We start from the raw sequence: 27,055 nt of genomic DNA, 5'->3' as shown, positions 1-27,055 counted from the left end.
CTTTGGGTTAGGCTTTATTTAGCATATTTCTTTTTTTGTTACACTTCTGACATGTAACTTCTAGTCTGAGTGATTATTGGTTTTTTTCTTAAATCCATTGAGTCTGTTACATTCTGTATGTACCTCTGAAGCCTAAGAGTTTTGTTCTGTGACTATGGAAAGGACTGGAGTATAAAGCTGACTATGATACAGAGAGCAATTTCTTGGACCACAACAATGAAAGGGAATAGATGATCCTTTGTTATTTTTGGTTTATTTTTGTTACAGAAGTGTTGTGTTAGGCACAGAATTACCATCATCTCCTTCCTATGTTGCAATTTAGTCTTGATAACTGCAACTTCTCAGCAGCATTCCAGCCCGGTGACTCATAGCAAAGCCTCCACTCTGCAGAATTTAATAGCAAAAACAATCGCAGCTTGGGAAGGGCTCTGGAATTATTTGCATCAGCTTAAGAAGATTTAACAACTTTGAGTCCTGTCCAGAATTTAAAGGTAAACATTTAGGGTACCTATGAGGGAGGAAGGAAGACATTTGGCTAATTTCTATAGTTATGGTTTAAAAGTAATTTGATTTTTGAAGGCCATATAACTGGTGCTGTATTGATAATGATGTACAAAAGTTTTACCAGGATCTAGGTATTTTCCTGCATTTCTAGGTAGTTAATAAAAGCACTATTTGAATCTGCAGTTTCTAAATTTGTATTACTATGGGCTATATAAAAAGGCTGCTTTTAGAACCTAAAAGTAAATCAAATAATGAATTATTTTTCAGCTGAGGAAAACAGGGCGAGGAAAACAGGAAAAAATTTTTGTAACACCACCAAATCTAAACAAAGCAAAATCTGTGCATGAGTTTAATAATTTGAATTTTAAGAAAACAAGAAAAAAACTTCCAGTTATTTTTCTATCCTTTCAGCAGATTTTCTCTTACTATTATTGTATTTATTAGCAATGCAAGTCTTACTGACACTGTGCCAACAGAAAGAAACAGGCATCTGTATTCCATCTAGTTTGCTGTCTCTGAAATTCAAAAAACATAAGAACATTCTAATGGTCCAAAATTTTCATAGTACAGAACTTCTTTAATGTCATCAAATCTATTTAGTAATTTGTTATTTAAAGACCTAGAAAAAACATCAGATTCAGGGGAGATTTGAATATAGGATTGAATGTGTGGGTATCATTTAAAGAAAGCCTAGGCACAGAGGAGAAAGAAAGATGTCTTTCTAGAATTTTGATTCCATAGCTTTGGTAAAAAAATCTGCCTAACTGTACAATGCATATTCCAGGTGTAATCTTGGAATAGTAAATGAGTAACCCCAGGGATAAAATTTCAAGGTTTCACAAGAGTTGCACTTAATTTGTTTAAAACAGAAAGTGATTTTTTTTCAGCTAACCATTAAGGCTTGTGTTTCAACTTGAAAATATAATACCAAGTTTTTCTCACTCTAGCATATGATGCGTGATAATTAATCCTCATGTCTACTGTCTGAGATTAAGATTTTCCTGGGAAGGGATATCCCCTGTACAAATTTGTGGTTTTTTTTTTTTTTTTCCTTTTTGTTAAATCAACACAGGTATTATAAAACAAGTCTTGGAAGTCTCTCAGGAGTTTTAACTCTTTGGGTTCATCTGTGACTGATTAAAATTTGTAATTTTTTGCAGGTTTTTTTGAGTTAAAGATTGTATTCAATTGCGTACTGTCAGCATATAGCTATATAACAAAGGTAAATATTTAAAGGACTGAAGAAATTTGTTTAAGAAACTGACTTTCAAAGGAGTCTAGTCTTCCTAGAGCAAAATGTTAAGCTTCCCTTGAACAGAACTTTAGGTTTCCCTGTTACTGAATATCGTGGATGTGCACCTTCAGAGAATTGTTTCTAACACAACCCCTACTGAAAATTTTTTTTTAGAAATGTGGATAACTAAGTAAAAAGTTACCCATATTATTACACATCTAAACTTGATGATTTAGTGTGTCAAAGTGCTTTGAATGTGAAGGGGCTTGAGTCTATTTACCACTTTTCTTGTCACTGTAAAGTTGACCACTCAGCGAATCTCATGTCACTGCAACTGTGAGATAGATAAACTACAGGAGTTTATGCCTGCTGAGAAACTGGCTTAAAGGTGTGAGGTGCAGGACCAGTACTGCTGATTGTCCTCTGACTTGTCTGGGTCTACCTGCTGGGCAGTGACAGAAGCAAAGAAATGCTTTTAAGTCACCCATTTCCTTTCAGAGCTTGAGTTTTCAGGTCTCTTCCTAGTCTTTTTTACCTTCTCCCTTTCTATGGAGCACAGCAGCATAAAGATTTTGGTTTCCCCTACCCTACTAGAGGTCCCTCTGTGGGTTTTTTTACCCTGTGTCCTCTCTGTTTCAGTCTTCCCTGTTTCTGACTGGTAGATCTGCCAAATGGAAGCCTCAGTTTCTCCCTCTTTATAAGCCTCTTGTCATACATTCATAGTGAGATTATATTGTGGGTGGCTATAGGATCAATACTCCATCTTGAGGTTACTATCCAGCTTGCTTTCTTAAAAAGGAAACTCCAGGATTAAAATATCTTCAGCAATTTATTTAAATTGTCAAATTTAGAAATTTACGAGACTATTATTATATTTTGCTATGTCTTTTGAGCATGTTTTAGTTCAGCACTAAAGCTGACATGCTAAGTTGTCTCCCAAGTGCAGCCCTTATGAAGTTTCCTACAAGAGGAACATTCTATAGAAAGAGGCATCCTTAAATAGAAAGGTGACTTCATCTGAAGATAACAAACGAAACAAACTGAACACACTCCACTCCTCAGCTATTCATTCTTTTTGTGCAGCTTGCTCATAGCAGCTCATACATGCTGTAAAAAGTCATGCAATCCATTTAAGATTGGGGCTTTTTTAAGATTGATTGTGGTATTCAGGCATTCACAGTCAGTGAAATCATGATAGAACAGTTCAAATACTAGGATTAATGTGAGGGAAGAGACTGTGGTTTCATAATTAAAATAACAGGGATGAAGAAGAGTATATGAAATACGAATCTCCCAGTGAAGAAAATAGAGTCCCTTCTCTCTTAGAAAACATATTTAAAGTATGCAAGGATTCAGGACAGCAGTTAGCAGAGACAGATCATTTGCAGGCTGTCCAGATAGTTGATGTACTCTTTGGTCACTCCTGTCACAGCCAGTGTCATCCCAACAGATGGCAACAGCTGCTTTCACAACAGAAGTGACTGTAATAGCTATAACTACCATTTTACTAGCTGTAATTTTAAAAAGCATCATAAGTATTTTATAGGTAAGCATTGAAATCTGAGATTTGTCTGGGCTGTAATTTCTGGTCTTGGATGAAGTTTTCAGATACTGGTGAAAATACAGCTGAACTTGTTCAATTTTGCACGAACTTAAAAACATACTTCTCATAAGCACCTTGCTTATCTTTGTACTGTAAAAAACACAGTCTGCCAAAATTCCACTCATATTTTGTATTAATTCCTGTAGAAACATGACTGGAAATTTTCATAAAGTTGGTGTTTCAATAAACACATGCTGGTATTGAATCATTAATCTCTATTAGAAATTTGACGCATCACCATCCCTGGAAGCATTCCAAAAATGTATATGTGGTGGTTAGGGACAGGCTTTAGTGGTGGACCTGTCAATATTAGGTTAATGGTTCAACTCGATGATCATGGAGATCTTTTCCTTAATAACTCTATGGTAGGAAAAGCAGAGTAAACATATATTCTGGTTTAATTAGGTATTAGCAATGATAAATGAAAATATTCATAATTACAAAAGAAAAAAAAATCCTCAGTTGATAGCTTGGAGAAGTTTAAGTAATTAATTCAGAACAGTTTATGTATAATCTTTGTAAATATTTTATTGATTGGAGGCCTTGGTATCTCCTCTAGGAAAAGCACGTCTGTCTTACAAAATGATTTTGAAGTTCTATCAGATAACGTTTGCAAGGCAGTGAGATACAGTGGTGATTGGTTTGGCCTATAAAATAATTTTCATATGAAAAAAATGGGGTTTAAGATGCTATGGGTCATACAGTGCAAAGTATCCATAGCTATCAGTTTAAATATGTCGTTCTTGTCACCATTAGAATAAAAGGTGATAACTATTTTTTATTTTTTCCCCCAAATTACTCTATGACAGTAAAATTATCTTGATCCTCTCCTGGTACACAAAATTTGCACAAATCTTTAGATCAAGGACAACTAGCCCAATTCAGATTTTAATTACTTGTGTGCGACAGGGATCTTTCTCACAAATTTAAGGGGCCCACAAGAAATATTTCCCTGTTTTTCAGCTTGCTTAAAATATTTCTGCTTTTGTCTTGAAAATAAAATGTGTGCTTTTGAATCTTGAATAGCTGTCCTAAAATACGTGGAGAGCTCTAATACAAAGTGGCCTAAAAGGATAAATTCTCATTTTACTGGCTTTTGGAGTTGTATTTCATCAGACTATTTTAGACATATGTAATGAATCCTGCATGCACACTATATTTACAATTTGCAAGAAAATAATTATATGTTAAATAGACTATTTTTAATAAGATTTAGGATGTCAAGTGTAACTTTTAATTTTAATGTTTAAGTTAACTAGTGTTTCCTTTGTTCCTCTATTTCACAGGTTCCAAAATGAAGATTTTGATAATGATTGATTTTGTCCTTGTGGCTAGCTTGATGGATGTCATTGGCAGCTCTGTAAGTTCTAGTAATTAAATATTTCTATAGAGTTTCTTCAAAATACTGCCTACTTTATTCTCCATAGTGCTTACAAGCTCTACACACGATGGCAGAACCTTTGATGGAAAATATTAGAATTCATAAAAAAATGAAAGAATGAGGAACTATCTTCAAATGGTGTGTAGTGGGGACAAGTTTCCAAGAAGGAAAGAAGAAACAAATGCATAAATTTACAATGGAAGATCCATCACTAGGTAATGGCACCGAAGAAAGAAATCCAGTCAGTTTATGACTGGATCTGATATGAAAAAGGAGACAATAAACCTTTCCTAAAACAGGTATCATATGGTGCATGGAGGCACATTGTACAGAAGTCACACAATTACCATTCAGGTGTAATGCTAACTCAGAATAACATCTGTAGTTTTGAGCAGCATACTTGCAGAAAAGCAAAGCACTGTAACTCCTAAAGCAGTGGCTGTAGCAGTGCTATTTCTGGGCACTGACACCTGGTATGCAGAATGTTTCCATCCTTTTCCACCTAGTCTACTTGCCCTACAACTTTTTTCTCAAACAAGATCAATAAATTCATATTCTTACTTGTTTCCATGTAACTACATTGTAGTTCACACTCAGAAACAATGATCAAAGCTCCTTCACTTCACACTCCCAAAGCCCTCTCCTGTACATTCTGTTTCTCCAACAAAAACCCTTTTCTATACATTCTGTTTCTCCTAATAAAATCACACTTACTCCATAGTTTAAAATGCTTCTAGCCTCACCAACCCTGCACTGCATGTCATGGCTGTCCTTACTAATTTTATATCCAGGTCCTAAGCAGCAGAGACCTAAAGGGATTGAATTCTTGATTCATAATTGCCTAGGTGGAAGTAGTTGCTGAATTTACAACTATTGTTTGTGGCTTACATTACCTTGTGGAAAACTTTCGTTCAGATAAGTAGCTTTATAGAGGCAGAATGAGAAGCACCTGACTCTCTAATCACTTCAGCTCAGTGGAGAAAAATATAACAAATTTCTGCAGAGGCCTACTAAAAAAGAAGCACCACAGTGAAATGCATTTCCTATTTTTTAATTGTTATTTTTAATTTAGAATATTTTGGACTTAGCTGACCCCCTGAGTAAAAACTAGGAATATTCAGAACTTCATCTCAAAGTTTTCACCTTTTAATCTAATTAAAACACTAATTTCAATATAGAGTTATTTTGGAGCTAATTTATATTCAAAAAAGTATAGGAAATAGCACCACAGGTAAAACCTTGTGTTTTTATGGTTTTCATGAAGTATTCTGAGTCTAATTTGTAGCAATAATTTTAATGGAAGGTCACTGGCTGCTAAATAATTCACACAATAATGAAAGTGAATGCACATTGATTGCAGCAGCTGGTTAAATGTCGGATTGTGTGCCCAAGAGCAGAGCTGTCAGCAGTTGTTAGATAATTGCTTCTCAATGTGTAGTGCAAACAGTTGCTTCACTGAAACAGACAGAACAGGTTGTGTTCAGTCTGGTTTCAGTCAATGGGCATCACTGTCCACTGGAGATAGCCACAGTAAAACCCACATTTTGTTGAGTATTTCAATATTGTGATGGTTTAACTTTGGTCCATATCTAACAAATGGAATAGCAATATGTGAGAACTGTAATTTGCATTTTGCTTTTTTATTACTCCAGCTGTGCACTGGTTTAACTTCAGTGGTTTTTAAAGGATTATCCTGTGAAAAAAGTGTAGCAGCACATTGAAAGAACAGTCTGGCAAACAGAAGATCTAAAAGCGACATTGATCCAATTGAAGTTACAGTTACCTTGTGATTGTCTCATGAAAAAATAGATGTGGAATTCCAAATATGAGAACTGTGGTTGTGCTGTTCAGCAGCAAAAGTCTAATGGGATTTGTCTGGAGTTGGCAGAGAGAGACAACAATGAGAAGGCTGAAGTCAGGGAGAGAAAATAAAGTATCGGATACCAGTACTTTTAATATGTAGGTTACTTTCAAAACTATTTGTGTTCAAGCTTTTTTTTTTTTTGTTATGCTGTAATTATTCAGTATGGCTAGTCATGTCTTGATTATCACTTCTAATTTACTGTCACTTCCTAAGCATTAAAAGCTTAAAACCTTTTAAATAAGGAAATTGCTATGTGTAGTGTAGATATATCACTGTTCACCCCATCATGAGTGTATTGTCTGCATAGCTGACAAGAATCAGCTCATAGTTATTCATTTTTATGAATTAATTCATATTTTTAAGTAAACAATAACAAAAGGTGGATTTTAAATGCAAGTTTAAAAATAATATTTAGAGACACAGCCTGTTGCAGACTTGTGTTTAATTTGGTTCAAAGGAGAGGACCTTGTATTATGGTATATGAAGTAGTGTCATACTGAATTTAGATACCAAGTTTTTCTAAGGTAAGGTAATATTTCTTCAGAATTCCATACTTGTACTATATAATTTAATCACAACAGCAGAATGGCTTTTAACAGTATGAAAGGGGAACTGATAGAGGCATTTCTTTCACCTGAAAGTAATACATGTGGCTGTCTGTAGCTGCCTCTCCTCAAATGCCCTGTCCCTTGCTCTTTCCAGAATGGAAGGTAGCTCTTTGTGGCTCAGATCTTGCCACTGTCACAGAGGTTGCCCACCTGAAGGCTTGTCTATGAAATTGCAAGGGCCTGGCAATGGGGCCACCATTTCTAGGGCTCTCCTATTGCATGTTACCATGTTCTTCAAGCTTGTGAGGACTGAGTTAAGACTGATACAGGCTAGCCTTCTCAGTAAAACTGGTAACTGTGGTATAGTGGCTTCTTTATCACTCTTAACTTAGTATGATTCAAATAAATATTTGTTCTGACTGGGAACATGGGATTTTTTGGATAGCTTTTCTTTTATAGCTAGCATTAGCTCATCAGAGTGAGCCTGGAAGTATTTTTTCAATACTTCTAAAATTTATTCACTCTTTCTCAATCCACCTGTGCATCTCTTTCTCTCTCTCTAAAGCTCTGCAGTCCTCTGTAATTTTCTGTATTCACACAGGACCAGACTGACATTTTGCAAACACCTGTCAAGGAAGCCTCTTCTGAATCTCTCATTGAATTCATTCCTACTGAGTAGAAAATTCAGCTTTTGTGAAGGGTTTGTATGAAGCTGCAGATACAATTGAGACAACCACCCTGGAAAGGCTGCATAATAAAAAGTGCATCTTTTCTTTGTAATATGCAACATGTCCCACATTAACCAGTGCATACAGTCAAGTAACATCCCTGTAAGCCACCATAGCAACTTTGTATGCCCATATATTTAACTATTTTCTTTTGTTTCCTGCTAGAAAAGGATGATATGCTAAGCATTTTGTATAGCTATCCACAACTGGAAAAAAGATTTTCAAGCAAAGGATCTTAAATAAGATAGAACTTTTGGGATATTACTGGGTCGTTGGCCGCTCTGTCCCTCTGAAAAGGGTGTTGGGGAAATGTGCCTCTGGCCCTGCAGCGTGCCCTTGTGGGCAAGCATCGCCACGGTACCCCGGCAGCTCCTGGGCCAGCACAGGGCTCAGCGCTGGGCACACAGTGGCCCGAGCTGCCCGGCGTGGGCAGCCCAAACACAGCCTGCTGAACCCTTTCCCTCTCGAACAGGTCGCTGGCCAACTGCCTAGTTAGGCCACAAATCACATATGTATATTTTTCCCCCCATTCTTTTATTTCACCGTGTACTTTAGACTGCAGTTAAGTATGAATTAAAGCAAGTCTCTGATAGGCTTCAGTAATACTTAAGGCAGAAGTCTGTCTTCAGGATTGTTCTGCACAGTCTTAGGATCAAATTTTTCACTGTAACTAAATATTGCAGATAAATGGAACAATTTGTTGGAAGTGTTCAAGGACAATGGGTGAAACCTGAGCTTGATGTAAATGAAAGTATGCAGACACCACTTAGGTGCACCTCACTATGCAGAGCAGTATGCTAATGCAGACATTTCTATAGTTTGGTGTGATAGGGCAATGTTCTGAGATATCAGTTCTTCCATATGAATAGCAAATATTGCAGGTCTGCATGTGAATAGTGTTCCTTGTGAATAAGGTAGCACCAATTTAGAACTACTGCAAATTTGATCTTACATGTCGGATTTCCAGAAAGTCACCCTTTGATTTTGCCTTTACAGTGCTAATTGTGCTCTTTTACAAGCTACTAAACTCTGCTCATATAAAATTTCAGTGTTACTGATGCAAAACCCGTGTCATGTTTCCAAAGGCTTTTCTCTCTCACATTGAAATAAAATTTATTTAATATGTATGTTAAACCATATAGATGGTTTTAAGTTCTCCAGACCAGGTTCTGTTCACTTTGGCTATTTTACCATAGTCTTTAATCTAAAACCAATTATTTGTTGCTCAGCATGCATTCAGCATGTCAGAATTTGGAACAGCTGTTCCAGCTCTTGAGGGTCAAGTGAGTGCTAGGTAACACTGTATCAGAATTACCACATTTCTCACCCACTCTGCATGGCAAAATTAAGTTCGTGAGTTGCAGCGCAACATTGACTTCAACTTGTGTTTTAACTTTTCATTTTCATGTATATTCAGGGCTTCTTAGAGACTGTTTTAGCATGCCAAAAATGAGCTTAAAACTTAACAATATTTATGTTGGCAATGTTAGGATTCTTATCATAAGAAGTGTGTAACTTAAAAGCATTCCAAAAATGCACTGTGAAGTTGAAAACATATCCATGCCATGTGGATTGCATTTATTTGAAACTCTTTAGAACCTTCACAATGTTAGTAGCAGGCTTCTCTGGATAGAAGATCTCTGTGCATAGAAGATGATAGAGATGGGGCCTCCTTATGATAGGGCCTGCATTATAGTGGTTTTCCCCAAAGTCCCCTCTGCATGTTTGCAGTTAGAGCTGGTAGCACTAAAGAGAAGGTCTCTTTGCAAAGAGTTCATAATATGTATGTTTTATATATTACATGCAGTAACGAATGAAATAATTTAAAACAAAGTAGCAACAGAGATGGAAGTCAACATAGTGTCTGTGGGAAATTGTGACCCAATTGTGAATGTAAAAATATTTTATTCAAGTGTAATTTTTTTTATGGTTTGGTTGGTTGGCTTTTTGTGTCACATGTTAAATATCACATAAAATTTGTTGATTTTACAATAAGATATGTTTTCCTCTCTAGGATTTACAGAAATGTTTTCAAGAGCAGATACGACTTCAGGGCCAGGTGAGGCTTCTGGAACATCGTGTGAAACAGCAACAGTTAAAAATTATACAGCTCTTAGAGAAGAAAGCGATTCAGTACAGTGACAGAGAAGATGAAAACAGTGTCATTGACTTGGGAGGAAAAAGACAGTATTCAGGTTAGAAACAGACCTATTCTTTTCATTTCCATTCATTGTAATGATATCCAGAAGCTTTAACACAATTGGGCCTATTGAGTTATTGTTTTAAAAACTCATTGTAGACTGTTTGTTTAAAACACTGTGCTCAGCTTTTACCTGGACCTGCTGTGCAGGGAAAAATTGCTAATGTCAGATTGTAGAAATCAAATCAGGATTTAAGAAGTTTATTGATTTATTAATAGTGCATAACTTAAAAACAATCAGTTAACAATCATAACTTGAAAACTAGCATAAATATCAGCAATACAACAGATAAAAGACAATTACAGACATTTACAAAATGTTAATCAGGTGTTACAGATTTCTAAACACCATTCTTTGACTAATGTCAGAAGTTCTAACAATCTCAAAAATAACTAACAGGGTTAGTTCACATTCATACATTCAAATGGTTGCCTGGGTTACAAGCAACTGACTTTATTCCAATCTGTAAAGTCCCTGAGACCTCCATGTTTACACACCTAAGCCTGGCATAATGGCATCTGCATCTCACTTTAATAACATTTTCACTGAGTTGGATTCAGCTCATGACATCACAGCTTTTAAATCCTGGTTTAAAGTTGTTTTTCTAATTTCACCAGCACTCTGGTGGTGCACTCCTTCTACAGTGGAAGGCTTATAATAAATACAGTGGAAGTGTATAATAATACAATATATAATATGTTATATTTTATATAATAAAACATCATCCAAACTCTTGATATAATAAAACACCATCCAAAAAAATAGTTGAATTGAAAATACAATTTAGGAGACTGACTTCTAGGTGGTGTTTGTTTCCAGCTGTCAAGTGCTAGAAAGTCTTAACTACTATTATTTTTAATAGCCTTGTTTGAATATGCTTGTAGTGCTTATGCTGCTGGAAGAAATACCAATATATATAACATTTGATCCCAAGGCATCGAATATAATAAAACACCATTAAAATGAAATTAAAAGCAGTTGTAAATCTGACATTAAAATTTTAGCTCTGTATTTATGTACTCAGCATTCTGGAACACTTTATTTTTATTATTAGAGCTGACTCACTTGTTACTGGAAAAGATTATTAAAGCCACATTTCTCTGACAGGTATTTGTCCTTTCTTCGCATAAGCCTCAATTTATTCTTTTACAATGTTGTTCTAAAAAACACATCTAACTTGTTCCTGTTTTGGATTTTTCCCCCCATTATTTTTTCACTTTCTTTACAGCTTGGAAAATGCCTTTCCTGTTCCTATTGCATTATTTTCTCAAAGTGCTGTAGTATTTTCATATCAACAGAGATAGATAATTTAAGTTAGATAGTGTGGGGGAAATTCCACTTTCTATACACCTGCTAAAAATTAAGATATGCTTGTGTTTTGCTGACCTACTAAGAAATTAATTTTCTCTAAGCCAACCATGCATTCTCTATAAAGTCAACTTAGCTGTTATTTAAATAATGTTTTCTATTAGAGTTTATTCAAATTCTGGCATAGTCATTTGTTTTCAGTATAAACTGTTTATTTTCTATGTCTAATCTTCACTGACACTTTGACTGAAGAGAAATATAATAGTTCATAAAGTTCCAAGCAGGCCTGGAAGTTCAGCCAATTCAGAGAATTCCTTAAAGTTAATCATCTCTACCTTAGCCAGGAAAAACAGAAATGCTGAAAATTATATGTCTTTTCTGTATGACTGCCTGATGGTAGATTACATATAAACAAAGAACTCATTTCATTTTTTAATTCCTAGAGGAAAGACTATAAGATTATACAATTACATTGCTGTAACATTTCCATGAGCTCTGAATTTTGTTATTGTTGTAAATGATATTCATCAACAGCAATACAGACCAGACTGTGAATGGTAGCAAGCCAAAGTGGTATCATTTTACACATACACTGCATTTTTTGGGAGTAGTTTTCTGCATATTTTTGCACCTATTTGGTAGAAAGGACAGGAGAATCAGGCCTTGCAATTGTTTCTGGTTTTAACACTGGAGATTCCACACTTTTGTTTCTGGCACTTCTGTGAACTTTCTAGACATAGAAGTACATGTTTCTTTTTAAAGGTAACTGTATGTTACATGTAATTTTCAGGTTGTAACAGGATTCTACTGTGGATGATACCACTGTAAATTAAAAGTGACACCACTTAAAACAGAGAAATTATTTTGCTAATCAAGTAGAAACAAAAATGGTAATATTTTACGAGATGATATTATCAAAGAAAGATGTATCAAAATAATTACAGCCCAGCAAAGCTTTAAAGCAACACAAGTACAAAAAAATACCCCAAAGTCAAAGAAATGTGTTTGCAGAGACATTTCATTTTATTAGTGTGGTTCATATGCGACTTCTACATAACATGACTTGATTACTGTTACTGACTTGATTTCTGATTTTGCCAGTGAGTACAGGACTAAAAACGTTGTGTCCAATTAATGTTGTGTGAACAGATTGTGCAGAAATCTACAATGAAGGCCATAAGCAAAATGGATTTTATAAAATAAAACCAATCCAGAGTCCTAGAGAATTCTTTGCGTTCTGTGACATGTCTGAAGGAGGTGGCTGGACTGTGTTTCAGAGACGTTCTGATGGCAGCCAGAATTTTGATAGGTAGGTACTAGATTTGGTAAATAAAACTGGGAACAAAGGGAAGAAACATCAAACCAGATGGTGCTAAGTTAAATCTGAACTTTAGAAGTGTATGAGCAAGTTGTTATCCCAGATAAAAGGGAGGAATGGTTATTCTGTGGGACAGCCTCCAGATGGAAAACCACTTCTGGTTCTGGCTGTCTTCTGTGAGACATCCGTTCTAATCTTTTTCTGACAACTCGTGCATTTGACACAAGGACACTTCAATGTCAAATACCTTAACAACTGTTGGGGCAAAGACTCTTAATGATGAGGAAAGGTTGTCTTCTGCAATTAGTAAAAATAAAAAAAAAATAAAAAGAAAAAGCAAGCAATCTGTTGGCTCTTTGAATAAAAATGTTCACAAACATGTCTAGTGGGAGGATGAGAAACGAACTACCTAAGTTGAAACAAGAGAGGTTCAGACTGGGTATAAGGAGAAACTTTTTCACCATGAAAAGAGTCAGCAGGTTCCCCAAAGAGAATGTGCAGTCTCCATCCTTGGAAGTTTTCAAGATCTGAACAGACAAGCCCTAAACAACCTGGTCTGATCTCATGGCTGATTCTGGCTTGAGACTGACACTGGACTAGCTTGCCTCCTGAGGTTCCCTCCAATTTGAGTTATTCTGTGATCTAAAATTGTATTAAAAAACATCTAAATAAACTTGGTTTTTTTTTGAGAAATTAGTAATTTATACCCATTTCAGACTCTGGGCTGACTATGAAGAAGGCTTTGGAAATTTTGTTTTGAAAAATGGTGAATTTTGGCTTGGAAACAAAAATCTTCATTATTTGACTAATCAAGGTAAGATTTGTATTGTAACAATAGTCTTATTGTTTCTGTTTCTTTGCTCTTTCCAGGCCATTTTTTTTGTTTCCCCTTTTTGTTATCATAAATCCTGAGTTCTGTTGTTAGTCTGCATGGACTTCTCCAAGTTTCAGAAAAAAAACACATTTGAATATATGTTTTCTGACAAAAGGTTCAAAACTGTCCTTAGGCCACTGGCACACCGAGAGCCCCTATGAAACAGGGAACAGGAGACAGGAGTGTGCCTTAAAAGAATTGTCTCTATCCATTTTCCATCAGCATCACTAACAGTCCAGAGACAGGTATATGCTGTACCAAGACACTTATTCAGGGCTTTTTAGCTGTGTGGGCTATTACATGGAAGTAATTCTAGTCCAGTCCTGTTGAGGAGGCCAGCAGTAGAAAGTTATTTCCATCTTTCTAATAGTCAGTCAACGTAAGCTATCTTCTGCTTTGTTGTAGAATGCTGCAGATACAAAACTTACCCACTGGCCTAGCCAGCTAAATCATATGGAAATCAGTGCCACCAGGATGTGATCCTAGTATAACTTTTTTTTTATTTTCAGAGTATAAAAATATAATTTTCATAGGTGAAAATTTATTGATGAATTTTCACTATGCTTTCACTACCACCTCAAATATTGTACTAAAATGTAAAGCCTGTAAGGCCATCGTTTTTTACAATTTTTTCCTACATTTGAAAATTTGTATTGAAATAATTCTAAAATTTTCTAAGCTGATAGAACTCACTCAGGTGAATAAAGACAAAGAATAGCAATATATGCTTTATTATGCATAAAGAAAGAAGAGAAAACCCCATAAAATATGCTGAGGTGATAGAGATTCATGATAAAAACATTTTCTTTTAATCTTCTGCTGTAATGCCCAGTTCTGAAAAGTAGTGAGATAGGCTAGTTTAACTGAAATAATTTGTATTTTTTTAAGGGAATTATACTCTAAGAATTGATCTAACTGATTTTGAAGGAGAACGGCGTTTTGCACAGTATGCAAGCTTCAGAGTTGCAGGAGAAGAGGTAATAAAATATTAAATGACTAAAGGTTTTAATGAAAATGTGGATTCTGTAGACAAACAATAAACACACATGTTCTATAAAGATTTATGTAGAACCTTAATTTAAGGTTCTAAACCATATTTTCTTTCTTACACATGCTTATAACTTTCAAATAGCTAATAAAAGTGGTTTACTCTGATACATTAATTTCATACCTTCTGTAAGGGATATGAATAATTTGGTTTAATAAATGGATAAAAGCAGTTTTTCTATGTTTGTTGATATAACCAACAATAATGGTAGAAGATGTTCTGATTTGCTAATGTATACTGCAAACTACCCCTAATGTTGTTTTTATTAAGTCATTGATACTTAAGGTAAATGACAAATTTTATCCCTGTTAAGCATCTCTACAGCCTTACAGTATTAAGGACATCGTGTTTAAGTGGCAGGACATTTCTTAGCATAAAAATAGCAACAAATGGAATAGGCTAGGTTCTTCTTCGTGGTTTCACTCTCCAACATGCTAAGGGCTGCAGACAAACAGGAATTTAATTTTTTTTTCTTTCTTCACATTTTTATTAGCATTCTTATGAGATGAGTTGTGGTGAATACTCTGGTACAGCTGGTGATTCCCTTACTGGTGGATTTCATCCTGAAGTAAAATGGTGGGCTGATCATCGAGGAATGAAATTCAGTACTAGAGACAGGGATAATGACAACTATGAAGGGAATTGTGCTGAAGAGGAAAAGGCTGGCTGGTGGTTTAACAGGTATTTTGATTTCATATGGGTACCATCAACTATTCTGCTCCATGGGTATTCATAAAATAATAACATATAGTAGAAGATAGATTGGGATTGTTCTTTTATTTGCAATGTGCCCTTGTCCCCTAGCAGAGATCTCAGTGCTGGTAAGACTCAGGCTCACCTTAGGAGGGACAGCACCTACTGTGCAGCTCAGGCTGGTCTGTGATAATGGCATTTGCCACAGGTCATCTTTGTTATCAGGCAGTGAAGAGGAGATAATTCTGCCTCTCTGAGGTAACTAGTTTTTACACAAGTAGGTCATGTAGAGTTTGCAGATACATCCCTGCTGTACTTCACTCTTGCATTTCTCTTGTGTTGCACTAGACCAGATGTGGCAGCACTGCAAATATCTGACAAGCTAAACTAGTGCCAGGTTATCAAGACTCATTTTTTTCACCTCACTTCACAGTATCTCACTCTTGTTATGCTTTCCAAATGAAGATGGTAATGTGTCCACTCAGTGTCTGTCAGTGTGCATATCCAGACTGAGTGAAAGATTTTTTTAAATAGGGTAGAATAAGAGAATTTAAAAATTCTACTAACATGCAACATACCCAATCAAAAAGAAAGGATAAAAAACGGTAGCCTTTGCCTGTACAGATCAGCTGTGTTCTTTCCTGTAATTAATTAAATAAATATAGCCATGAAGAGAAACTCTGCAATCTAGCTGTGTAATAGAGAGGTTTAAAATACAGCTCAGGGAGGCATAGTACTCTGTCACTGTGATCTCAGTTCACTTGGCAAGAGGTGCCAGGCTGGATCAACTCCATTGTTTCTGTTGTATCATCCTTTGTTTCTCTTTTTAACTCCTCATTTGCCAAATTGTTTTTATAAGCAGTCTGTGACGACCTTAACTTATATGATTAGCTATTAACTCAGTGTTTCACAATTAACTATTTTAATACATTTTAATATATTTGCATGGATAGTCAGTCAGCAGAATGTTTGAGACTTGGAAAGATTCACATGTAGACAATGGTTTTTTGCATTTGTCAGGAAAGCTAAGATATAAAAGGGACAGGCAACTATGTTGGAGCTTTCTTTCCCATGAAATCAGAGCTTTTGTAAATTTAAAGGAGTATCTGGACCTCAAATCACATAAAACTGATATCATGTCATGGATTTCATTAAGACTAAATAACCAATCACTTTTAGACCACTGAATACATCTTTTGCCTTTTAAAAACTTATTTTTTTTTAATATTGGTTTGATCTGGACAAAAGAATGACCACTTTGCAAAAGTAGCTGCACAGCGGAACTTGACAGTTATTTATACCTCGTAGTTGGTGCTACATAACTTCTAAAGATAGCTGACTCCTACTAGGCTAGTTCTTATTATGGTTGTGTAGCTCATGCTCTTAGAGCAACAGTCTAGCTTGATAATGAAAATTAGTTACTAATAGTGTTATTTCACTGCTTTGTTATTGAATTTTTAATGTTAAGCCTAACATAAAACTGAACATTGCAAAATACTAGAAAATGTCAGTATCATTAAGTCCTACTCAAAAGGACAGTACTGGCAGAGAAAGGAAAGCACTCAGAAACACATATTTGTCATGCACAGATTAGCAAATATAGAAGGAGTTAGTGCTCTTGGCTGGTTTGCATAAGAGCTCCCAGCTATGAAGGAATAGCCAGCTTGTTTATAGCCAGCTCTATGCTATCAGGACTAATGAAATACAGAAAAGCCCAGATAATATGAAAACCAAGGGATGTGACACAAGTGAGGCCACATGGAAGTAGCTCAGAGCTAGTTTAAAGCCACCAGTCTCACTCCAGCTCAGCATTTATTGTCCTGGACTTCTGGAGAAAAATGGCCCCTTTTGTAAGCAGAGCTCTAGCAGAGATTTTTATCTTGAATGCAAGTCTGCAGAGCTGGGTTCACTCTGGTACTACCTGCAGGTCATAAGCTTTCCAGCACCCAGGGCATTACAAAGCTCATAAGTAGTTCATAAGAGTGAGATAAAAGTTCATAAAGGTTCATAAGTAGTGAGAGTACACAATTCCAGTTGGACATCAGCTTATTCTCTCCCAGCACTCCCATTTTTAGTTATATCATGTATGGATGGTAAGAGGGATCTGTTAGGCAATCAGATATCACTAACTCAAGCTTCCTGCCTTACCAACCATCCCAGAGACTGCATAACTACATTCATGTGGGGTCAGTGGAGTCAGGAAATCCAGACAGAATTCAAAGGGGTCTTCAGGGAACCAACTGCCATCTCTCCATAACTGTCACACAGTTAATACCTAATTCAGATAAAATATCCATGGACAGTTGAGAGTTGGCTGTACTTTTGAAACTACTGCAGTGTAGTTTTAAACTTTATATTAGCCTATTGAAAAGATAGGAAGAACACAGGCTAACTTTAAGGTATTTATTGAGTTGTGAATAATGAATATTTTTTCACAATATCATATCACATGCCAGTTTTTAACTTAGTATGTACAGTTACTTCGGACAGCATCTAGTTGGATACTGAATACTCTAATTTTCACGATTCATGCTTCCCAGCACTAATTAAGACTTTTTACTGGCTCATATTGCTGTTGGCAAAATTATGGTCTGCCTTCTTATGATTCTTTTAACGAAATCTGTGTTTTGATTCAAAGTAGGCAGAGTGCCTGCTCGTTTCAGAATTTGTATGATTAGAAAGATTATGTCAGCTCTGACACAAGTTTGTCATTCTCAAAAACAAATTCACTTTTTATATCCACAATTTATAAGCTTTCAATGAACACATTATAAAAACTGACTTCAAAAATTGTAAGCAATAAATAAGGATATATAGATGAGAATTTTCCTATGGAGTTTTTCTCATAGTTTTTATCTCAGTTCTCAAAAACTTTGTTAATGAAATGCAAGCAAAGCCAAAAAAACTAAGATTTGCCAATAATAAAACTCATAAGGTTTATTTGGAATGTTTTCTGTGTGCATACTTTCTGAAGTCTGCTTTTGGAATCCATCACGGTGTTCAACAGCTAGATATTAACAGCATTTATAATGAAATACTGAATTGGCAGATAAACCAAGCTGATTCATCACAATGTGCTGCAAAAGGAACAGCCAGTTTGCTCTCCTCATAAAGATCTAAGCTTGTTTCTCGTAGAAACCAGGCAAGTATCAAGGTTGTGCTGTTTCCTTTTCAAACCTTTTGGGTTTTTCTAGGGTTTCTTGTTTGTTTCAACCACTGTATTTAATACGCTATAACTGCATTTCTGCCTGAGTCTGTTAAAAAACAGACAAAACCCCCTCAACTTTGTGTAGTGAAATAAAATGCCAGCTCTGGTGATCCAGTGAATTGGTACACATGTGTATTAGCTGTCAGAATTCATCTTTGTAAATAGAAGTCCACAGGTGGGCAGGCAAACTGATGGTGGTTTTCAGGTTTTGTCATACAAAATACCATGTGGTGTAACTGGAAAATTTAAAGGGGGACTGTTGGTCTTGCGCCGAGAGGAACACAGGAACAGACAGGAGGCAATCTTGTAGAAAAGAACAAGAAGCCTTTATTCGAAAGAACCGTGCAGTTTTTATAGAGTGTTACGATAAATTCTATTGGATTGGCTAACTAACAAAAACATCTTCCTCACACACTTCCTTGAGAAGGAGAAAAATAAGAAGTAGAAAAATACCACCTGTGAATTATTTATACTTAAATTATCATGTCCTTACAGCTCCCTAAAAATTCTGACAAGCCACTGTGAGAAATGCTTGCCGTTTCTCTCTCTCTGTCCCATGGCATCCACAGGGGACTACTCTGGAACAACAGAAAAACACAACAGTATTTCTTTCCCAGAGTGTGGTGTATGCCCTGCTGTCTTCCGTCCTGAACAACTCTGGAAAAATTTTCCACTGAAACAAATTAGCAGGAAAAACTCTAAGAGCCAGTAATGTCAGAAAACATGGAAAGAAAAAGCAGCACTTTTGGTTAAAAGAAGCAAAAACCATTTGCAGTTCTTCCCTAATTAAAACACTGTTATTTATGCACACAGAATCCCCAAATGCAAATTTATGCAGCTGTCAAACTAGGCTGGCATCAACATGGCAGAATTTTTTGACTCGCAGAGAAATAAATAACAAATGCGTGGAACTTTTCAGCAGGAGGCCTTATTGCTGTTTCCCATTACTTTCCCACCAGGTGTCACTCTGCCAACCTGAATGGTTTGTACTACAGAGGTCCCTACACTGCCAAGACAGACAACGGGATTGTTTGGTACACCTGGCATGGGTGGTGGTATTCTCTGAAATCTGTTGTCATGAAGGTCAGACCTGCAGACTTTGAATGTAATATTGTTTAAGTATTCTATTAAGATGATTCACCCGATTAATCTTTTAGGAAATTCACTCCAAATTAAAATGGGCCGATTTTTACTTCTCAATCTATGCATATATAAATTTGGAATAATTCCTCTGCAACTAGTAGTTTTATGAGATGTAAGTGAAAAGACAAGCTAGCCTACGAACCAAATCCCTCAGATGTAAAGGTTGCATGTGTTGTGTACATAGTATACATAAAAGGTTTAAAGAATGAGGCAGGGAACTGAAGAAAGAGAAGGGGTGCTGCCAGGGCACAATCAATTGAATCCAGCATAGAGAAGAGTCTGTTGTTTGCTGAGGCATTTCTAGGGCTGGTCACAACATTTCAATCATTTTCAAATGATTCAAAACATTTTTAAGTGGTCGGTAATTATGCTTTTCTCCTTCTTGGTAACCATAATGCTTTTTCTTTTTTTTTTTTTTTTTTTTTTTTTTGGTTGTTTTTTTGGGTTTTTTTGTTTGTTTGTTTTGGTTTTTTGTTAGGTGTACAGCTCTCTAATTTTGAATGTCCTGTCCAGTCACTTCCTCTCCTTTCCCTATATAATACTTGTCTAAGCTCTCTGGGCTTTTCTCCATCTCAAGTTGCATATCCATATTTTTCTTGTACAAGAATAATGGTAAGAGAGACTTTGCTTACCCTTGGCTTTTGTGCCTAGCAGTACAATAGACTCTAATAGCCAGTAATAACAAGAGTTGCTGATTAGTGCTTGCTGCCATGGAGAAGATAGGAATACTCTCTAGAAAGCTATCCAATGAAATGTAGTCCATTTCTGCTGGGCAGATGCAAACGAAGACTTTAAAGAAAATATGGACCTAAGCTTGCTTTCCTAAAATAATTTTGCTTTTGTGTTTGAACTGCCGCTCTCTCTCCTTCTGTCCAAATACAGTTTTGAACATGGCAGCCACTTTCAGTCATGCTTAAAATAATTGAAACTAAGTTTTGGTAAAGTTTAGTTTATAACTACATTGCTATGAATACAGGACAGCTGAATTGTAACTCTCTGCATGGCAATTTTTCCTTCCATTTTCATCCTCCTGAAGCACAAGTTTGCAAAGAATCCTTGAGAGAACTGCATGGAATAAGGGAGGGAGGATGTTTGTAACAACTGGGGGGAAGAAAGAGAGTTCTTATGGAACAATCTTACTCAATAAAATAAATCATGCTACACCTAAACAAAAACAAACAAACAAACAAAAATGTGAAGAAAAAACAGGGCTCAGGCTAAAATCAGCTAAAATCATGTTATAATGTAAAAATTGTGCCAATGAGAATCTGCAGTATAGAGGTTTTAAGGTCTCTTTTTTTTGTGGTAATAGCAGATATTCTAGATAATCAAATCTTTTTCTTGATGTATCAACTGATACTGTGCTAGAGATTTCTAGTCTTTAGCATATATCTGTACCCATGCATGAGAGGACCAATGAACAGTTATTCAACTGATTATTCTGAACTTTGTTTAATTAGTTTCACCAAATTATATTCAGAATCTGGGAGGAAGGCACATCATGTGTGTGTGTAAGGGGAGTAAGGGGGAGAGAGGGAAGTAAAGAGAGAGAGAGAGATAGTAAGAGAAAGTCAACATTAAAACAAAAAATATGATAAAGTATTTTAATTCAATTATATTACATATAACTTAAATTGGGTTCCTATGTAACTATGCAAATGTCTGTAGGTATGGGTTATTAATAATGTGATAGAAGTTTTGGAGCAGTTGAAAAAATGTTTTAAGTACAGTATTTCCCATAATGATTTTCAAATTATTTTTTCACCACAAGAGCAGAAAGCTTTAATTATTTGGAAAAAAAACCAAAACAACAAAAAACCAGAATGCCATTATGTAGGAATTGTAAAAACATTAGTTTTTCACAGGAAAATAGAAAGACTAACTCATGAATTTGGAGAATATCAAGGCAGATCATATTCCATCAAAATAAAAGACAAGGAGGATTCATGCATAGGAAAGTTGGATTTTTAGTACACACAAAAAAAAGACTTTCAAAATTTACAGATTGTGCGCATAAAATCTATGATGATTTTTAATATACTGCAACATAAATCCATCCTCTTTATTTATAAGAACCCTAATGAATTTTTTTGGCTGAGTTAGGGTGCTTTTGACATATTCTGATATATAATTGGACTCCTTTTCTATACTGTAAATCATAAAATGAAGAAGACTCAAATCTGCCTTTGTACATCTTCAAATGCACTTAGATGTTTATTTGGACTGAATGCTCTTCTGAACAAGGAAGCATCTAACATACTGTCAGCAATATACAAATATTGTATTTTTAATTTCCACCACTTTTCCATGACCTTTCTTTGTGCAATAAATCTTTCTGACCACATGAAAAGCATGTGAAAGTGTTGTAATTCAAAATGGTCATATAATTGTTCTTAAATAAACAAACCATTCATTTTCAAAAGGGAAGTTTTAATAGCTACCAGGCAAGACACAAGGTTGGAAGAGAATTCTTTCCTTTGCCAGGCTTGCCTGTTCACATGAATTTATTTTCTCAACAGGTACAAACATGTTCTAAATAGTCTTTATTATTACCAGATAGCAGAACACAGGCCAGTTTATTTGTTCTGGTGTTTGACAGAACATAGTTCCCAAACAGCTGAAAATGAATACACACTATTTCATAGAAATCATATAACCCAAAAGAAGAAGAATAAGAATTGAGGAAATAACAATGTAAATATTTTGTTAGTCATGTTAATAAAGAAAATCATGATATCTACCAGCACTGTGGAATCAAAACTATATATTTTTGTAATATCTGTTCAAGGGAAACACTCTTGTATTTTATTTTTATGTCTGTGTTCTTGCATTTGCTCAACATATTGGAGAGTAAAAGAATGGAAACCACGATTCCAGATAACTTAAATGAGAAGTAACAGAGCCTTTTATGTTACAGCATTTGTTTTCCCTAGAATATGTAGAATGCATTGATAGAGCTGAGGTACTGCAGTCTGGCCTATGGCTTTCCATTGGAGATTCTTCTCTTCAGCTCTACTGTCTTGCTACAATCTACCTCTCCTCACCATTCCCAAAACTGTTACTCCTCACACCAATATCTGAAGGCCTTTTAAAAGTATAACTTTTTGTTCTGTCAGAGCTACTTCTTCTTGCTCTTGAAATGGTACACCCAGAAATGGGATTTGAACCACAGGTTGCCCGGTCTGTGAACATTCCTATCATGTTCCTTTAGTTCACTTCTCATTATCTCAAAAGAACAAGCTAATTTTTGCTCATTTTCTTTCAGCAGTAAGTTCTCTTTGGCAGTTGTAACAGGTAGAAAGAGCAGAAGTATCCAGGGAAGTATTCTGTATTGAAATTTTGAAAAATTGGAAACATTTGCACTTATTTCTGGGTTGTGGGGTTGGGATTTTTTTTTTTTTTGTTAGGTTGGGTTTTTTTTTGTTTGTTTTCTGTGGGTTTTTTTGGTGGGTTTTTTGGGGTTTTTTGTTTTTTTTTTTTGGGGGGGGTGTGTTTGTTTTGTTTTTTTAATTATTTATGAAGTGGAAACTTGGAAAGCAAAAATGGAGCTTTTCAAAACCAGGAAGTACTTTGAAATGAGTGTGAGTATGCTTTCTATTTCCTCAGAGCAGGTCTGAGAATTGGGAGTTTGGTAAGGCTTCAAACATTTAGCCAAAATCCATATGCTCAGAAGAAGGTTCAAATTTTTGTTGAAGTGCTTCTTCAAAGAGGGTATAAATCTTTACAGTGATAGTGTTTTTTTTGATGCTTAATTAAGTTTTTTTGTTGAATACACAGTGTTCATCTTTTTTTTTTTCTTTTCCAAGTACTTGAGGGCCCTCTTAATCTTTGTTTAGTGCATGATGAAATTCAGCTTATCATTGCTACATCTTCAGTTAACTAAGACAGTTCCTCTTAATACCACCCTAATGGTAAATAGACTGCATCCAAAACATAATGCTGATACACAAACACTGAATAAACAACCTTGGGGCCAAATTCATGTTTGTTTGCTTGCAGAAGAAGCAAAATATGGCCTTTGCATAAAAACCACAAGCAAACCATCTTGTAGCTCACTTTTCTGTCCTTCCTCAGCAAGCCATAAACAGCTGTGTATAAGTACTTTTTACCTTTCTCTTGTACAGAATTAAGCTGGGTTTTTTTATTCCTGTCCTAATGACAGTCAGATTAAAGACCTGTTAGTTGTGCTCTGCATACCTTTGACTGCCTGTCTTAAGGAACCTGGTTCTTTAAGGAACCTCTTAGGTTCTGCAGAACCTGAGCAAAGGCTCCAAGCAGGTAAATGATATTCTTAAGGCACCTGTAATGGCAGTTGTGAGAACAGACTGGACTGAATTATTTAATGAATATGTCACCCAACGCTACTGGCAGGAAGATAAACAGATTCCTCTTGCAGGTAAATGGTTCTCACAAATGATTACCTGAATTTCAGTGCATGCAGTTTTGTTGTCCTTGCAAAAGTCCCAGTTTTTAATCCACTGTCTGTCATGTAATTGCAAAATTATATTGCCATGGGAGCCTCTGGTCTGGCACTTTATGCAACATGATAGTTCATATTAAATGAATTTAGAACATTAGTTGAACACAGGCAAGTGGCATATGAGCCAAAATGCTTTTATGTTAGTGATATCCTGCACTAGATGGTGCTCTGTATGTGAGTTTTATTAGGCAATACTACATTTGTAAACTAGTACAATATTTCTCCTGATTAAGCTAATTATTAACTGATAAAAATAATGGAAAAATATTTAGGTGAGCTTTGTCCTTAACTAATTTTTTAAAATAATACACGAGTACCTGAGGTTACCTAAATGGTAGAAATTCACAGCTTCTAATTCACTTGAGGTACAGCTCCTTTATGCAGTTAAATTGTGGTTTTTTTTAACTCTCAGATTACAACAGTAGTTTGTGTCTTCTGATGAAGCAGAAACAAAACTGCAATTTCCAAACACTACTTGAACTAACTTATCTGTACTACTGCATTCCTGCTGTGATTCCTCTACTGCTCTTCCCTGTTGGGATATCTTCTATTTTTCACATCTCAACTACTAGGAAATTCAAGGCAACTTCACTGTAGTGAAGCCCATCTTTATATCATAACACAAATAACACAGCATTTGAATGTTTCTTGTGATCAAGAAACTGAGATTATGTGAATACTTGTGGCACAAGCATGATGAAGTAAGTGCTTGGGCCATAATGAATTCACTGCAGGGAGAACAGGAATCCATCTCCTGCCAAAATGCCACAGACCCATCTGGGAAAAGCTTCCTGAGAGAAATCAGTGGGTTATTCATGTGGTACTCAGCAAATATAAAATTCATGCTGCATGTCACTGCTAGATGTCTTGCAAGTCCTACTCTGTAGGGTGGTATTTAAGTTTGAATTGTTAATGCTTGCAAAATATGCAGTCACTTTGCCTTGTGATAAAAGGGTTTTTAATGATTGCAATGTATCTCTTTTTAAAAAAATTTCTAATAACTCTGAATATTTAATTCTAAATATCTCATTGAAATTTTTGAAATAAAGCTATTTCAAATTGTTCCAGTTCTCTGTCACTGAATCCTACTGCTGTTACACAGCATGCCTAATGAAAATCTAAGCACAGTTCTCATCTATTTCTCTAACTAACTTTTCCTTACAAGGGGTTAAATACCTTATGAATTGGTTTCACTAACCCTCTGACTCAATATAGGAGAAAAAGAAAACAGAAAAATCATACCCATCTGGAAGAACACAAGCCTCTCAATCTAAAATTCCTAAGCAAAAAGCTCTCAGATACTGAAGGAAGGGAAGGGCTTCCTTCTTATGTATATACAACCTGAATAAAACAAGTCGTTAATAATACAACTTGGAAAAAATAGTCATTAAATATTTGCAATCCATAACAATAAATTAAATTCTACTTTCTATTTCCCTTTAACATTCCCAGCTTCCCAAAGCAATTGAGCTACTAAATCTGACATAAAAGTTTCATACATAAGAAAATAACTGGACACCTTTTCTGCTGTGTTTTTTTCTCTCCGGAAAAGAATTCAGAAAATTAATCTCATGCAAATCAATATAATCCAGTAAAGTTACACTGGGGATTAATTACATGTCATCTGCTTCTCAAGCAGCTCATTTATATTGTATCTCAAAGAAAACACAGCTTTAACAACAGATCTTTTCTGTTGTTCTACTTTCTCATTAAAAAGATATCAACCACATTCATTATTTAGTATTCTAGAGTGAGTGTAGCCCTGTTAGTCTGTATGTGCTCTGTAATTCATCATATACTAATGATCAACCACTTTCTCTCACGTTACTGGAACAACAAAAATATCTGTGTATGTCCAGCAAGAGCTAGGAAGAGCTCCAGCCAAGAAGACATGGGAGAAATGACCCAAATCATCTCAGATGTACTTGCTGATGCATGTGATAAAAGGCTATATATTCTCTAGAGAAGTCACACAGTGTCTTTGTCATTTGTACACCTCAACCCCAAAATTCAAGTGAAATGAAGACATCCTGCAGCTTTTCAAAGAACACCATAAGAAAAGACGAGAGATGAGGCTGTCCAATATAGGAAAAATTCCTGACAGAAATAAGAAAGTGTTATGAAATTCACTGTTGAGATTCTGGTACATCAGACAGTGACTGTAGGGAAATAGTACAGGCTTCCTTAGAAAACGGCACCACCATAATGATTTCAGCAGGTGAAATATAATTTAAATGAGTATTTACTTTTGATTCTTACTTAATGGGTAGCTTCTTCACATAAGACAGCTTTAGAGAAAATACTCAACTCTGTATCCTAGACTTCTCTTATGTAAAGCTCTTACCAGAAAATACAAAAGACTACCTGTTTCACAAGGACAGATGCCACATTATGGTTCTGTATAATATCAGTGAGGATACTGAAATTTTTGAAGTACATAGTAGAAGCTGATGTCTGGCAGCTGCCTTGTCTCTGTTGTCTCTGTTATTCACCTCTGTTTTTTTAACAGGATCTCCTTTCAGTTGAATAGCATTGGAACCTAAAACGTAAAATGAGACATGGGAGAAGTCAGCTGCTAATAAAAGGTTCCACTGTCCTTTCTTGCTGACCCAATAATTTAAATGCAGCAAGTCTGATGTGATATCAGAGAAAGCCTTAACTGAGGTGTACTTATACTTACTCATTAAAAACAAGTAAGTTTCAGCAGATTGCTTGGTGGAAATGCTGTGATACACATCCTCAGATACAAATGTGTTTCTTACATTATTTTAAGCAAAGCCTGGATTCTTCTCTGAAAGAAAAAAGTACTGCAGTAGTGTTTATTTCCATCCAATCATTGTGTTAAGAAAACAAGTGACCAAAATGAATATTCCTTCTTTGGGACACAGAGATTTTGAAAGCAAGGAAAATATGGAACCTT

At 35.6% G+C, this 27,055-nt stretch overlaps 1 protein-coding gene across 1 annotated transcript; it reads left to right on the top strand.

Moving 5' to 3' along the window:
• The first annotated feature begins 342 nt into the window (after positions 1-342).
• FGL1 (fibrinogen like 1) lies at positions 343-21,457 on the top strand. The gene is made up of 8 exons (XM_038136110.1): positions 343-491; positions 4,628-4,701; positions 9,877-10,057; positions 12,521-12,680; positions 13,406-13,503; positions 14,452-14,540; positions 15,105-15,292; positions 19,472-21,457. Exons 2-8 carry the CDS (start codon positions 4,636-4,638, stop codon positions 19,629-19,631), a joined length of 942 nt encoding a protein of 313 aa, XP_037992038.1. The 5' UTR covers positions 343-491; positions 4,628-4,635; the 3' UTR covers positions 19,632-21,457.
• The last annotated feature ends 5,598 nt before the right edge of the window (positions 21,458-27,055 follow it).

The sequence above is a fragment of the Motacilla alba genome, chromosome 4 (genome assembly GCF_015832195.1).
Source record: "Motacilla alba alba isolate MOTALB_02 chromosome 4, Motacilla_alba_V1.0_pri, whole genome shotgun sequence".
Classification (NCBI taxonomy): Eukaryota; Metazoa; Chordata; class Aves; order Passeriformes; family Motacillidae; genus Motacilla; species Motacilla alba.
This window is presented reverse-complemented; position numbering and strand designations above follow the sequence as displayed.